The following is a 15797-nucleotide window of genomic DNA, read 5'->3' as shown; positions in this document are numbered from 1 at the left end:
TTTCCAAGAAAAAATGAGAAAATCACTTTTCCGTGTTGATTGATGATCTAAGCAAATGTTACATATACCTCCCAAGTGATTTTCTACATAAAGTAGTTTGTACTGAGAGAAAAGGGGGTGATACAAAGCCACATAGAGATTAGGGAATAAAAGAAGAGTAGAGTAGGGGATGGGGAGGTGGGATAGGCAATGGGGAGAGAAGGTTTTTTTCTTCGTAATCCTTTAGGTGGAGGAACCTGAGAAATGATAGTCTCTGAGATTATGACTTCAGCCTTGCAGTGTTCTGATTTCCTGAGCTAGCCTGTCAGCCTCCGGGACAGACAACACTGAATTTAGTTAATGTAAGCTTATAATTGTGACTATATCCCAGCAGTTTGTCTGAGTCACTAGTTTTGAAATTATCTTCTATGGTACTTCATTGTATAATTGCCTTTGTTTTGTGCTCTGTTTCGATTGCTTTAAACATTTCAGAAGTGTTTGTTCTATCTAATCTGTTTCAGTAAAGACTTTTTAAAAACAGCATTACCAGGTATAATTAAAGTATTTTTAAGATTGTGTCATGGCAGCTTTCTCCCTTGATATAACTGTTAGACTATTTAACAGAAAGCACTCTGGGTTTTATTAAATGTTTTATTATGGCACAAATGAAATTTTTTTCCCTCGTAGCTGACCAGGCCAAAAAGTTGACGTTAAAATATCTAATCACAGAAAGGAAGGTAAAGATTTTGTAATCATGTCAATGAAATTTTTTTTCATTAACCTAATGTTTGTTTTCTTTTTCTGTATAGTTTTTACAGCTTCATTCTCAGATATTTCTGCTCAGTTCAGATGAAAGTACAGTTAGTCTATTGAAGGACTGTTCTCTCCAGACTGAGTCTGATATACGAAGAAATGATCAACAACTTTTGAAGACACTTACTTCAGAACCCCCAGGATTAAATGATAGACCCTCCTGTCCCCACTGGTTTGATGTAAACGATTCCCAAGTCCAGCCAATTAAGGAAGAGGATATTGAACAGCAATTTCAGGGTAAAGAAAGTGCCTACATGTTGTTTTATCGGAAGTCCCAGTTGCAGAGACCCCCTGAAGGTATGGAAAGATAAATGTCCCTATTTGTTTAAGTCGATCACTTTAGAAGATAAAGATTGAATGTTATTTGAAAGTTTACCCTTTTAGAAGGTTTACTCTTGAAACATTTTAAAATATTTTCAAGCTAACTGTAAGAAATATACCAGAAAAAATTCAACATTCTGTCCTTTTTTAAAGATTATATATTTCTGGGTTTTTTCCCCTGTAATAGTATGAGGCTGTAGTTAGATTTTCAAAATTGCATTTTCTTGGATCACATCATGTTTCTTGTTGTGTGGGCAGACGTGATTGTCCTCTGCTCGGGCTTCTCTCTGCAGTTTGGCCGTGTGTTGTCTTTGAGTTGCAAGTGGCCTTGGTCTTATTTTCATGTGTTCTCTTTTATTTTCCTTTCTTTTTTCCTTTTCCTCAAGGTGATACGTCTTTAAGCAATTGAAATATCTCTGAAGCCCTCTGTTGAATCTTCTAAGAGAGTTCATACCATGGTGGAGGTTAAACACTGAGACCCACAGTGATAAATTTTTGAATTGAAGCTACTAACATGAATCAGTCTGCAAGACTTTATTTGATCACTTCCCCAAATTTATGCAACTGGGAAAGCTCTTTAGATTGAGACATACCTATGATTAGAGATGAGGATACTGTTCTTAGAGACTGAGCATAGTGATCGTTTTTGTAAAGAATAAGAATAAAGCAGTTACCGATTTGCAGATGAATCAAAGGAAATTAACTCTCTGGATCTGAAACAATTACATAACTGTTCTGTTGACCAGAAGGGGCTTTGTTTTTTTCTGAGGGGAAAAAATATGGTAATCGTTCTGATAAAAATATTGGGGAGCTGAATTCACAGTTACAGAAATATATATCAATTTCTTCAGATGACATATTGTCCTTTTCACTGAACTGAACTTCAGTGTATACATGATTGGAATATGTACTAAGTGACAGTTTTCCAGTTAGCTGAAGGTTTGAATAAAGATCTAACCAAAATCTTGATGGACTTTTTTGGGGGATGAATGGATGGAACTTGGCAAAATGATTCTAAAATTTACCTGGGAAGATAAATTAATGAAAATTGAAGAAGGGACTGCTCAAGGAAACTTTACTGTGTCAGTATAAGCATATTTATGGTGCTGTAGCAGTTAAGACAGTGTAGTGCTAGTGCAAAGAGCTGGACAGACCATTGAGCAGTAAGCCCAGGAGTTGATCTAAGTATTTTTAAGATTTTAATCCATGAAAAGGTAGCTTTTCAGATAAATAGGGGAAAAATGAATTAATAAATACAACTGAGAAGTTGATTAGTTGCTAATCACTTGAATGAGCCGTTAGTACAGTCAAGTGATGATATTTATCACTTGCATGAAATTATAGTTCCTTTAATGTTGATGTAAAAAAGGAGCCTTCACATGCATAAAATATAAATATTTTTCTGATCTTAAGGTAGAGAAGACCTTTCTAAGCATAAAAGCAATGAAAAAAATTGAGGAAAAGTGATGTAAACCTTATTACGTAATACCGAAAGGCAAATGACAAGCTAGTGGAAAACAGCAAAATATACGACAAATTTATTTCCCCATCTGTAGAGTGCTCTTACGTTTATTCCATTGTGCTCAGTGGTAAATTGGGAAAAGGATATAAATAACTAATGTACAAAAGAAGAAATAAGGACAGCCAGTAAACTGCAAAAAAAAAAAAAAATTCCATCTGGCCCATAACCAAAAAACATGAATCATAACAGCAATGAATGACAACCTTTTTCTTACCAAATCAGATATTTCTGTTAACCTGGTTCTCAACAGTTGGCACTACCTCTGTATTTGGTATGTATATAAAGTAATACAACCAATATGGTTGTATGTACTTAAAAACCTTAAACCAATAATTATACTTCCACAAATTTGTCTTGAAATAATCAGGACCGTGTATACCTATTTATGTTCAAGGATGTTTGGTACCCCCGTTATTTTATAGTAATGACTAACAGAAAATCACCTAAATGTCTACCAGAAAAGGATTGGTTAGATTAATTATGCTATTTATAGAATGGGCTACTATGCAATCATTTAAAGATTTGGAAAAATATTCACAACATATGAAATGAAAAAGCAACTTACATGTTTGTTGACTATACTCCCAGTTGCTTTAAATAAGCGTGGTGTGTGTGTGTGGTGTGTGTGTGTGTGTGTGTGGTGTGTGTGTGTGTGTGTGTGTGTGTGTGTGTGTGTGTGTGTGCAGACACATTGTATAGAACAGAAAAAAGACCAGAAGTATATAGATCGCATTTTAGCAGTATTCCCTAGGAGTGGGATTATAGGTAATATTTATTTATTTTACAAAAAAAATCATTTCCAGAACTTTCACAGTGACCAATTATTACATTTGTTATCAAGAAGAAAACAGCAGGTGTTCTTTTTAAAAAGTATATTTAGAAAGAGTTGAAGAAATGGAATTCTCTAGCTTGGCTTAAAGAACTGTTTACCTTTCATATGTTTTAATGTTTTCAATTTGAAGATGGGAAAACTGAGATCCAGAGAAAATTCATGTTCACACAGGCAGTAGAAGCTTTCCTAGCTCCCAGCGAGGTCCTTTCTAGTTTTCTGTGCTACCTCTTCAGCAACCAGTTTTTATGTAGTCAGCACAAGTTAATGGAAAATTTTGTTCACAGCTCGAGCTAACCCAAGGTACAGGGTTCCATGTCATTTGCTGAATGAAATGGATGCCGCCAACATTGAACTACAAATAAAAAGGTAATTTTAAATTACTTTTAGAGTTTGAATAGTTTTTCTGGGGAACGAGGATCTAACTTAGGTCTTAAGTATTCAGTAATGAAAATTAAAGAGGAAAAAAAGTCAACTGTTTAATGCCGGTATCCTTTTATTAGCTGCTGAATTTTTATACTGAGAGTATCTTTTACTTTGAAATTACCCAGTGAGAGTGAATGAAATAATGACAAATGGCCATCGCTAAGTAGAGATTGAAGCCTAAGAAAACTAGAGAAATCTGTGAGCACGTAGTTGTGCTGAATGAATTGTGTCCTGGCCTGTCAGGTTATTCCCTCGGCACAGAGCCCATTGTGAAAATTTGCCCTCATGTGTAAGTGGTTTGTGAAGAACTAGCCCGTAGTGACATCAGACCAGAGGTGGGCAAATGGGAGGAAATGTGGAGTCTACAGACTGTTTGGCTTAATGTCAATCTTGGGCAAAAGCCTACAATGGATTATTAAAGGGATGGTTTGTGAGAACTTGATGATCTGAACATTCTCTTTTGAGGTCTAACCTTGGACCATGAAGAACTGGTTCTTTGCTCTCTGGGTCGGTGGGGTACTGGATTAGGGAAATGGATGTTCCCATGGTCTCCTTGTGGACCTGAGGGGCTGATTACATAGCAGGGATGTGTTCAACATTTTTATCATTGATTTGAAGCTGAGGAAAAAAAATAGGTAGATTGAATGGCAAATTAAGATCAGAGGAGAGCTCAACAAAAATCAAGACACTAAAAATATAAAAATTTAACAGAGTAGAATATCTTAAGTGCGAAAGATAACCAACTTGCCTGAGTGGTGTGGATTAGCAGTTGGTATTAAAAACAAAAACAGCCTATGGGGTTTTAGTCAGCGAGCACTAAGCTTTTTAATGTGGTCATGGAAAAGCTCATGCTGTCTTTGACCACATTCACAGAATTGTGCCTGAGGTGCCTGAATGGTGGCTATAGCTTCATCCAACTCTCCGTTGGTGGGGCTGCCTGAAGTGTTTTTGGTGCCGTGCTTCACAGCAGCTGAATGGGTTCAGAAAAGTGTAGCAAGCGCCCGGCTGCTGCTGAGGCCATTTGACTTGGAGAGAGCAGACTCCAGGGATCGTGAGGCTGACTTCAGATAGTTTGTAGGAGAGTCTGTGGGGTCTAGTTGAAGCAAGGAGAAAATAGAAGTTGTAAATCTAGCACTTACCACAGTTATAGGAAGATGTTTCCAGCATTTTGTTCATAATTATAATCTCAGTATTGGACGAGTTCAAGTGTCAGTATTTGTTCAGAGTAACACTGCACAGTGTGCATTAAAACCATCTTCCTTGGAATTCACCGTGGCAGAGCTATTGAGAAACTAAACTGAGTTATTTTGGAGCATGGAAGAAAAGGATGTTAATTATAATTACTTAGGTGGAGTGGAGAACTTCTTTATATTATAAATCAAATATTTTTGGTTTGAGATGAAACAGTATTTGCTGTAAAAACATGACATTTATGTATTTTTTATGCCTCTTTAAAGGGCAGAATGTGATTCTACAAACAATAATTTTGAATTGCATCTCCACCTCGGCCCTTATTATCATTTCTTCAATGGGGCTCTGCACCCAGTAGTCTCTCAAACAGAAAGCATGTGGGATTTGACCTTTGATAAAAGAAAAACTTTAGGAGATCTTCGACAATCAATATTTCAGGTAATTTAGCCTCACTTACTCTTAATAGACATTCAGGTCTGTCTTAAGCTGGATTCTCCTTTTCAAACTCCTGTTTAGGATACAACTATTTATTTTTCACAGCTGCTTAGGAAAATCCTACATCTACCACTTCCACAGAGGGATGGTCCACATGTTCTCCCCTCACTTGTAAGTCTCTTAGGGAGGCTTTTCTGCACAATCAAGACTCACAGAGGCCTGCCAGCAGGTTTTCAGGGGAGAATCAAGCTGGTATATTTAATCTGGGGGAGAGAAAGAGTATAAGGTTGTCTCTTTTGGGAAAAATAAATGAAAGAGAATTGTCTTTTAAAAGGAGTAAAAAGATAGATAATTATGTTGCCCAAAACCAAGAGCTACTAAACAAATAAAAGCAACTAACTTTTCTACCTTTCAGTGTAGAATAACATTTATTAATAAGATTCCTAAGTGAAGGAAAATGTCTACTGGTCTATAGTAAAAGCAAACATCGTTGTAATCATTGTCTCTAAATTATTTATCCCGTCGTGTTTTAACGACGACGACAACAGTGCTCTTTATTTTACTTAAAATGTTTTCATATAAATTCTATCATTTGATTCTTTAACCTCATGAGGGCAAGATAACCCCATTTTAAAGATGAGGAAATGGTGATTTAAAGAGATCTAATGGCTTGCCCAGGGTCAGACATCTAGTTAGCAGTAGAACTAGGACTCCAGCACTGGTCTCCCTACTCTTTCTTTCCTCTTAATTATACTTCACTCCACAGTACTTCCTGATAGAGGAAAAGGGAAATAGAAAATGTAAGCTTCCCCCCCCCCAGAATTAAGTGAATTTTCTGAAAAACTGTATCATTTACCAAAATTATTAGCTTTCTTTTGATTTTCCTTTTGTACAGAGAAAAGCAGGCCAATTTCTTCTTTAACTTTAGTTGATTTGAATATTTAAATGTTGGATCAGGATCAAGATTTCTAAAATTATCTAGTACTTCTGAACTTTTCCACTAAAAGTTTATTTCTGAGCCAATCCTGGCAGTGATGATATAGGTGGACTTGGAGATTTGGCCCTGCCTAGGGTAGCATTTCAAGTGGAAAAGACCTTGGTCACCTTTACAAGGTTTAGGTTTCATGCCAGTCTGCTTTTTGATGGTTTAAGTGCACATCTCTGCCAGTGGCAAATCTTAGAATTAAGCCACTGGCAAGAGGCAGAGAGATTGACAGTTAAGTAATCATGGGTAAGTATGAAATTTCTTTTTAAGAGAACTATCTTGTGATATTGTGGAGAGGGACTAAATAGGACTGACCTTTATTGGTGACATTGTTTTGGTGAGGTTACCACAGTCCCCAGAGTCTTGGAGCTAGAAACTTAAAAAACAAATCCCTGGTAATCTATTAAATAAACTGGTAATGCTACTTTTTAAATTTACAGTGGGAGACATTCCTTTCAAGAAACAAGAGTATTCATGTGTGCTGCTCTTCCCTGAACAGTACTGATTAAACATGTCATTTTTGCTCTTTTGGACCAGGATTCCTGGGCTGGCACACTGATCATTTTGCATTCTGTTAAAAGTGATCCTCCCATAAATTAAGTAGAAATGGTTGTTGTTTAGATGGTCATTGTGCTCTTTGTGTATGTCAGGGTTCTTCAGTCACTAATGGATGTGAGATTAACCATCTTTGGCTTTGACTGATTTAACGTTGAAAGATGTCTGCTTTCCTCATTTTTGGTGCTGGATGGGGATTGTCGTATTCATTTTCTTGTTCCCTGTGTCAGCTACATAAGTAAATTGGCACAGTGCTCTTCTTACTTAACCTGGAAAAGTGATCTATATGTGATTTTTCATTGTTCTCTTTTCTTTCATTCATATTCTGCAGCTGTTAGAATTTTGGGAAGGAGATATGGTTCTTAGTGTTGCAAAGTTTGTACCAGCAGGACTTCATGTTTACCAGAGACTTGATGGTAAGAGAAATATTAAAACACAGCAACTTATTGTGTATATGTACATTTTGTGGGGCTCATCTGTACGTTTTGTGGGGCTCATCTGAGACTTTCTGCTCTTGGCCAGTCTTTCCCCTACATACTACTTTTCTTAGCTATGCAGGTTCTCATCACATTGGTTTTAACAAATAATATATTTAGTTTTTCATATTTAATAAAACTATTTATTTAGATTATAATGTATCCAATATATGTAATGTGTGAAATTTTGCTAACATGGAAATGTTTTGTATTTTCTGAAATTAAGGCTACTTCTCTACCTAAACAAATTTTTCCTTAAAGGCTTTGGAAATTTTTTTATATTACCCCAAACTTCTGAGCAAAATGGTTTGAAACCATTTAAATCTTGTTAAATATGGCTTGTTTTTTTAATCCAATCTCAGCTTCAGACTTTGTAGCAAAACAAAAGTACTTCAGGAGCTTAAAAGTACTTCCTTTAAATAACAACAAAACAATAATAGCAGTAGCAGCAGTAACAGTTGTCTTGGACTTCATGGTGCCAAATACTGAGATAAGTGTTTTGTGTAAATTATCTAATTTGATTTTCACAAAATTCTTTTATCCCCATTTCATAAACGAGGAAACTGAAGCGTAGAGGCTTGAAGTCCACAAGGTCATACAGCTCATTAGTGGGTGAGTGAGGACCGTTTGATGTGTAAGCCTTCCCCATGTTCACAGTGTCAAGTACAGTTGACCTTTTATATTAACTTTTTTTTTTCCTGCTCTCATGCCCACAAATCTTATGGGGGAAATGCTTACATAAAATGAAAACAGAGAAAAAAAAAAAAGGCTAAAGAGTGTGATGGAAGGAATAAAGATAAAAATAATATCAATATAACAAACATAATTACTCCCTTTCTCTTAGTTTTCCTCAGTGAGAATGCTTCTTTTCAAACAAATGTTTGTGTTTAGGCTGTTGCTTTAGTTAAATTTTTTTTTGATGATCATGAGAATGGTTTCACTGATAATCTCATCTTCCTAGGAGATCACCTGACACTGTGTGAAATTGAAATTGCTGATGGGGAAGACATCTTTGTATGGAATGGGGTGGAGGTAAATAAGTGTTGAAGAAATGTGCATGAGAGTTTTGGATATTTTTTAAGTTGTTGTGATAAAATTTTATTCAGCGTATATGACGGCACTTACATATTAGAAAACTGCTGAAATATCCAGTAAATTTTAAGTACAATCAGTGTTGGTTATATGTTCAAGAGATAGTTGTAGAACACCTCCATGGTGCCAGGCTGTGTGTCAGAAGCTACACACAAAGGTAAATAAGTGATCAGTCTGTATCCTTCAGGCACGTAGTGTGGGTCACTGCGCTGAGATAGGTGAGCAGGAGGGTCTGTACAGACTCTTTTTTTTTTTTTTGCGGTGCACGGGCCTCTCACTGTTGTGGCCTCTCCCGTTGCGGAGCACAGGCTCCGGACGCACAGGCTCAGCGGCCATGGCTCACGGGCCCAGCCGCTCCGCGGCACGTGGGATCTTCCCGGACCGGGGCATGAACCTGTGTCTGCTGCATCGGCAGGCGGACTCTCAACCACTGCGCCACCAGGGAAGCCCTGTACATACTCTTGATGAGGATTCAGAAGGAGCGGTTCGTCACACTGTTAGGGCTGGAGGCGACTTAGGGGAGCACAGTCAAGAGAGCAGTGAGGAGCATCTCACCCACTCAGTGGACGTCCTCAGTCCACCTCATACATTTACCACTGCTGAGGACTCACGTGTCTGCCTCCACTTCAGATTTCTCTCCTAAAAAGTAAAAGATGGCTAAGAAAAAGCTTCAAAAATCTAAAGCTGTTCTTCTGATACTTAAAAGACATTTGTGAAAACTTTATTTCACTTGAAAAGAAAAAAAAATGGGAATTGTTCTATAAGAGTCTACGTTACTGCATTACTGTGTTGACCTGATTTTGGCAAATACGAGCTATACTGATGGCTGACTTGATACTGTTGTAGGTTGGCGGAATCCAGATTCCAGCTGGTAGTGACTGTGAACCTCTGCTTTTAAATGTTCTTTATCCGGCGACAAGCAGTGAAGAAGAGCAGTGTCAGCAGTTGATAGACTCTCCATATGTCTTTCCATCTAATGCAGAAATAGGTAGTGTATTCACAGCCTGTGCAATCCCAGACGGAGTCATCTTAGTCAACAGTGCTGAGTCTGTAGGTGAAGAGAGCTGGACCACCATTCCCAAGGAAGACTTGAAGAAGACATTCAGAGAACAAGGTCTCAGAAATGGAAGCTCAATTTTAATTCAGGATTCTAATGATGGTAACAGGTAACATGCTAAGAGAATTCTTTTTAAACTTACTGTAGTTACAGTGCTGTATCTTAGAACTCTAAAGCTTTATGTTAATAATGATGAGAGTTAAATGTTTTGTTTTATTTCTAGACATTGTGTTCTATATATTGTAAATAGGAATGTTTGTGGTTAGGCAACCTGGAGAAAAATGATACTGTAGTGTGATTTTTTTTTTTTTTTGGTAAATGTGGTAACTGAATAATATAGGTATAGGCTAGATATAGTGTAGATTAGTTGGCAGTAAAACAGAATCTTATCAAATAATTCTGATTAGCACTCATTATAAGACGGAGGGCACATTCTCACAGAGAAAGTTCCTAAAATTTTTCATGAGGAAGGTATTATCACAGCTAAATTTGTCTTGTCACAAGGATCTCAGAAGGCAGTTCAGTTTTTTGTTACAATCCTTTTTATGATGCTTGAGATCCTCCCAGCTGCCCAGGTGAGGCAATTACTTGGGGAATTGCAGCCTTGGTTCTTGTAAGTCACATTTGAAGCTCAGGGGTGCTTCCTCTCTTCATTTTTGTTACCCATGTCTGTGCCAGTACACTTCTGTGGTCAGCATTATCATACACTGTAACCCCCGCAATTTCCACACATTGAAGACTTCAGATTATGACCAATGAATCAGTTCCCTGCTTTATCAGTGCTGTGAATATACGTAGATTACAGAGGCTCTGTATTATTGTTTATTAGTGGCTGTGACATAGAGAAGCAGAGCACTTGTGAAGTGTGTTTATTTTGGATTACATGTATCACTCTCTTTTTGACAAGTGTTTTCCAGACATTTATTTCCCTATCTTGTTTATTTAATTTAAAAGTTTATTATAAATTTCTTTTTAGAAAGTAATATACTTTCATTAGGACTTGGGAAATACAGAGGTGAAGACAGGAGACCCAAAACAGCATCACCATACCACTCATGCAGTGTCTGTCACTGTTAGCTTTCTGAGCTCGAATAATTGGGTTTTTGTTTTGAAGGGTTTTTTCCTATTAATTTATTATTTTATATATATATATATTTTGGCTGCATTGCGTCTTCGTTGCTGCATGCAGGCTTTCTCTAGTTACAGTGAGCGGGGGCTACTCTTCATTGCGGTGCGCGGGCTTCTCACTGCAGTGGCTTCTCTTGTTGCAGAGCACAGGCTCTAGGCGTGCGGGCTTCAGTAGTTGTGGTGCACGGGCTTATTAGTTCCTCCGCGGCATGTGGGATCTCCCCGGACCAGGGCTTGAACCCATGTCCCCTTCATTGGCAGGCGGATTCTCAACCACTGCGCCACCAGGGAAGTCCGGTTTTTTCCTTTTTAAACATAATACTGATGATATTGTAGATAAATAGTTATATCCTGCTTTCCCCTCATGTTTTTGTTTTGTTTTGTTTTGTTTTGTTTTGTTTGCGGTACGCGGGCCTCTCACTATTGTGGCCTCTTCCGTTGCAGTGCACAGGCTCTGGACGCGCAGGCTCAGTGGCCATGGCTCACGGGCCCAGCCACTCCGCGGCATGTGGGATCTTCCCGGACCGGGGCACAAACCCGTGTCCCCTGCATCGGCAGGCGGGCTCTCAACCGCTGCGCCACCAGGGAAGCCCTCCCCTCATGTTTGAAGGCTCTTCATAAACCTCATTTCATGGCTGCATAATAACCTATGTTGATGTTATAGGTTACCTGACTGCTCCTGTGTGAGGAGTGGGTAGAGACAAGGCCTTGGGGGCTGGCTGCCTGGCTTTGTTTCCAGCTTTATCACTTACTAGTGGTGTGACCGTGGGCAAGTTACATCATCTCTCTCTGCTTAATTTCTTCTTCTGTAAAATGAGCATAATAATTAGTACCAGCTTCATACAGTTGTAAGGATTGAAGAAGTTAAGAGCTAGATAGTTTAGCTGGCATCCTTGTTATCATCCAGTTTTTCGTTATTTTAAGGTGGTCTTCAGGGAACATCTTTGTGCTTAAAACTTTGCTCTATTTAAGATTGCTAACTCAAGGTGGAGTCCCAGGGTGGAATAACTGAAATGAAGAGTAGAATTGTGTTTTGGGGCTCTGCTGCACACTCCCAAAGAGGACTTCTGCTAGCCCACTCAGTGCCTCTGTGTGAATTAGTAAGAAGTCACTCCTTCCTCAAGAACCTTTACTATTATCTGCAGGAAAATCTTGTTAGAACAAGACACTCCACTGCCATCTGCTATCATAAAATTTTTTAAAACCTCTATAATAAAAACATAAACATACAGTGTATATGATGTGAATGATATGCGTTAGATGTGGTACTTTTTTTCTTTTTTGCGGTGCGCGGGCCTCTCACTGCTGTGGCCTCTCCCGTTGCGGAGCACAGGCTCCGGACACGCAGGCTCAGCGGCCATGGCTCACGGGCCCAGCTGCTCCGCGGCATGTGGGATCTTCCCGGACTAGGGCACGAACCCGTGTCCCCTGCATCAGCAGGCGGACTCTCAACCACTGCGCCACCAGGGAAGTCCAGATGTGGTACTTTTATTCAACGTCAGTCTGCACGGCTGTGCATGCTGTCCTGCTTTTAAACTACTAAAGTCTGTGGGTGGGCTTTTGGCGTAGGTACTCTTTTAAAGCTCCACTGGTGATTGCAGCGTGCAGGTAGACGTTAACAACTGATTGTTCAATTACAACAGTTCTCTTTGAAAAATGTGGCAACAAATTATTTGTATAAATCAAAGAATATTTGGAATCATGAATATAGACTCCGTGGAATACTATCTTAACACTACCCTAAAAAGATAGTGAACTTTCAAAAACCCAACTCAGTAGAACTTGGTCACCTTTAATTAGTCACATTAAGTGACACATGCAGAATTTTGGAAGTGGTGCCTAAAGAAAAGCATGAATTTTCCAATCCTCTCTGATCCATAAAAGGGCTGTATAAAGACACATTTTCTAAATGTCTTTTTACCCTACAGTTTGTTGACCAAACGAGGGAAGTGGATCACCAGTGTGAATGAGGTTGACTGGCTCCAAGTTAAAAATTTATGCCAATTAGACTCTGAAGAAGAACAAGTTAAAATATCAGCAACTCTTAACACAGTGAGTAGATATTGATTGAAGTGTGCTTGACAGCTTTTCATTAATACAGTTTTACTTAGAAAGCAGTACCTTAATCTTTCAGAACAGGTGTCTCAGTAAACTTATAAATCTTAAGAAATCACCTTTTTATTTGTAACATTTGATTATTGCTTATTTACCTTTGTTAGCCCTTGGCATATTTCAAGAAAATATATGCCTTTTTTTCCCTCCAAAGCCTAGAATTAGAATGTGGGAGTTACCTTTTTAATTAGTTCATGGAATCTTCTGACTTTGATAACTGTGAAATGCTATTTTCAAGAGCCTTTTCTGTATTTTTAAAACAAGGTATATATGTTTTGGTTTTGTGTTCTTTGGTGTTTGGGTTTTTTAAAGTTTATCTTAAATTGCTCTACAGTATACTCTGTGCTCTGTATAAAGCCAGTTGCTCTTCAAAGGGAGTTTTTTCAGTTTTCCATTTAAGACTATTATACTGGTTTCCTTAAACATTATTTCAGGAAACATCTATTTATATTTATGTAGTCTCCATTTATTAAGTTTTTCTGTAACTTTATTTTAAAAATTTAGAGTGTTTTCTTTTACATAAAATTACAGTTTCTTAAGGTTTGTTTGCACATTAGTGGGAACAGTATAAGGTCAATGCCCCAAAGCTCAGGAGACCTACCGCCCTGACCCCGAATGGGAGGCTGGTGCAGTCCTTGATTACTGCAGGCTCTGTTCCTTTTTGGCACAGTGGGGGGCGTAGCGGGGGTTACTGGTGAGGAGGTAGAGTCAATGATCTCTGTCGTCAGCTTTACCCCTAAATTTCCATGATTTTATGCCCTAGAGGCAATTAGCCTAAATTTTAAAAAAGAAAAGAAAACACAATCTAAAATAATTTAAGTAGAAATTTTAAATAGTACCCTTGGATTAGTACATTTTTATATTATTAATGCTTATTAATTATTAGTACAGTTTTATATTATATTATTAATGAAGATGTGGGATCTTCCCAGACCAGGGATTGAACCCGTGTCCCCTGCACTGGCCCTGAATTCATCATTCTTAACATAAAGAAACGTATAGTTTCTTTTGTTTGCTATCATCAGAAAAGTTAACTGTTTGTCCACTTTTGCCTTTCGCTACTATTAAGTCTTTGGTTTTCTAAAGTTTTCTGTAGGCGGCCTTTCCATTCCAATTATTATCAATTTGGTGCAAACTTAACCAATATCTAAGTTTTTGCCTTTGACTTTGTAGAAGAGAGAAAATAATTTCAGAGATGGAAAAATAATTTTTTTCAAGTAGGCAAAAACTGCTAAATGTAAGGTAATTAATAACTCAACCTGTATATGCACACACTGACAATCTTCATTTTCCTCTCCTCCCATTGCTTTTAACTTATACACAGTCATTAGTTTATTTCTCTATTTTAGGTGGTGTTTGATATTCGAATTAAAGCCATAAAGGAATTAAAATTAATGAAGGAACTAGGTAATCATTTATGTTTGCTTTTGGTTTAATTTAGTTTTGTTTTTATTTTTAATTGAAAAAAATATGGGAGAGTACAAAAAATAATTTAGGGAAAACTCACATATCTACCACCCAAAATGGACAAATGTTAACATCTTGCCATGTGTTTGTTTTTGCCTCAAACATTACAAATAAAGTCCTCTATGTTCTCCTCCTCAGACCTATCATCCCTCCCCAGATGCAACCAGTATATCTGATTTGGGTGTGTATCTAGTTCGTGCATTCACATTGCACTATATATATTATACCTCTCTCTGTATATGTGTGTGTGTATATTGTATTTTTACATTTATGTAAATTCTATCTTAATGAATATAACATTCTACAAACTCACTCTTCACTCGGCATTAAGTTTTCTTTTACAGCTTTATTGAGGTATAATTTACATATCATAAAACATCCATTTTAAGTGTAATTCAGTGATTATTAGTAAATGTATAAAGTCGTACAACCATCACAGCAATCCAATTTTAGAACAGTTTCATCACTCCAAAAAGATCTCGTTCCCATTTGCATAGCAAGCCCCTGACAGCCATTCATCTACTTTGTTTCTTTTGACTTGCTTTTCTGGACATTTCATGTAAATGAAAGCATGTTATATGTAGTCTGTTGTGTCTGGCTTCTTTTCACTCAGCATATCACTTTTGAGATCCATCCATGATTCAGCTTGTTCCAATAGTTTGTTCCTTTTTATTGCTGACTGGATTGTATGGATATATCACATTTTGTTTGTTCATTACCAGTTGATGGACATTTGGATTGTTTCCACTTTGGGGCTTTTATGACTGATTCTGCTATAAACATTATGTCTTCGTATAGACCTGTGTTTTCAGTTCTCGGAATTGCTGGGTCATATGGCAAAGTTATGTTTAACTTTATAAGAAACTGCCGTACTATTTTCCAAAGTGGCTGAATCATTTACGTACCCACTGACAATGTATCAGGGTTGCAGTTTCTTCACATCCTTGCCAATATTTTTAATTGTCTTTTTTTAAAATTTTTATTTATTTATTTTGTTTATTTTTGGCTGTGTTGGGTCTTCGTTGCTCCACACAGGCTTTCTCTAGTTGCAGCGAGTGCGGGCTTCTCACTACGGTGGCTTCTCTTATCGTGGAGCACGGGCTCTAGGCGTGCGGACTTCAGTAGTTGTGGCACATGGGCTCAGTAGTTGTCGCTCGGAGGCTCTAGAGCGCAGGCTCAGTAGTTGTGGCGCACGGGCTTAGTTGCTCCACGGCATGTGGGATCTTCCTGGACCAGGGCTCGAACCTGTGTCCCATGCATTGGCAGGTGGATTCTTAACCACTGTGCCACCAGGGAAGTCCTATAATTGTCTTTTTGATTGTAGCCATTTTAGTGACCGTGAATTGGTATCTCCTGTGTTTAATTGCATTTTCCTGATGCAGTGATGGTGAGCACTGTTGATGTGCTTA

At 37.9% G+C, this 15797-nt stretch overlaps 1 protein-coding gene across 18 annotated transcripts in view; it reads left to right on the top strand.

The window, feature by feature from the left end:
- USP40 (ubiquitin specific peptidase 40) overlaps positions 1 to 15797 on the top strand; it is a 92024-nt gene that overhangs the window by 33734 nt on the left and 42493 nt on the right. For 14 of the 18 annotated variants that reach the window (XM_033424867.2, XM_049712795.1, XM_049712793.1 and 11 more), the window contains 8 exons: positions 789 to 1089; positions 3752 to 3833; positions 5348 to 5519; positions 7388 to 7472; positions 8494 to 8564; positions 9471 to 9790; positions 12738 to 12861; positions 14271 to 14328. In XM_033424867.2, the coding sequence (XP_033280758.1) occupies positions 789 to 1089; positions 3752 to 3833; positions 5348 to 5519; positions 7388 to 7472; positions 8494 to 8564; positions 9471 to 9790; positions 12738 to 12861; positions 14271 to 14328 (1213 nt within the window). Of the gene's footprint in view, positions 1 to 788; positions 1090 to 3751; positions 3834 to 5347; positions 5520 to 7387; positions 7473 to 8493; positions 8565 to 9470; positions 9791 to 12737; positions 12862 to 14270; positions 14329 to 14526; positions 14570 to 15797 lie in introns of those variants that run through there. The other 4 variants (XM_049712789.1, XM_049712802.1, XM_049712803.1 and 1 more) reach the window with 4 other exon arrangements.

This window comes from Orcinus orca, chromosome 7 (genome assembly GCF_937001465.1).
Source record: "Orcinus orca chromosome 7, mOrcOrc1.1, whole genome shotgun sequence".
NCBI classification, from domain to species: Eukaryota; Metazoa; Chordata; class Mammalia; order Artiodactyla; family Delphinidae; genus Orcinus; species Orcinus orca.
This window is presented reverse-complemented; position numbering and strand designations above follow the sequence as displayed.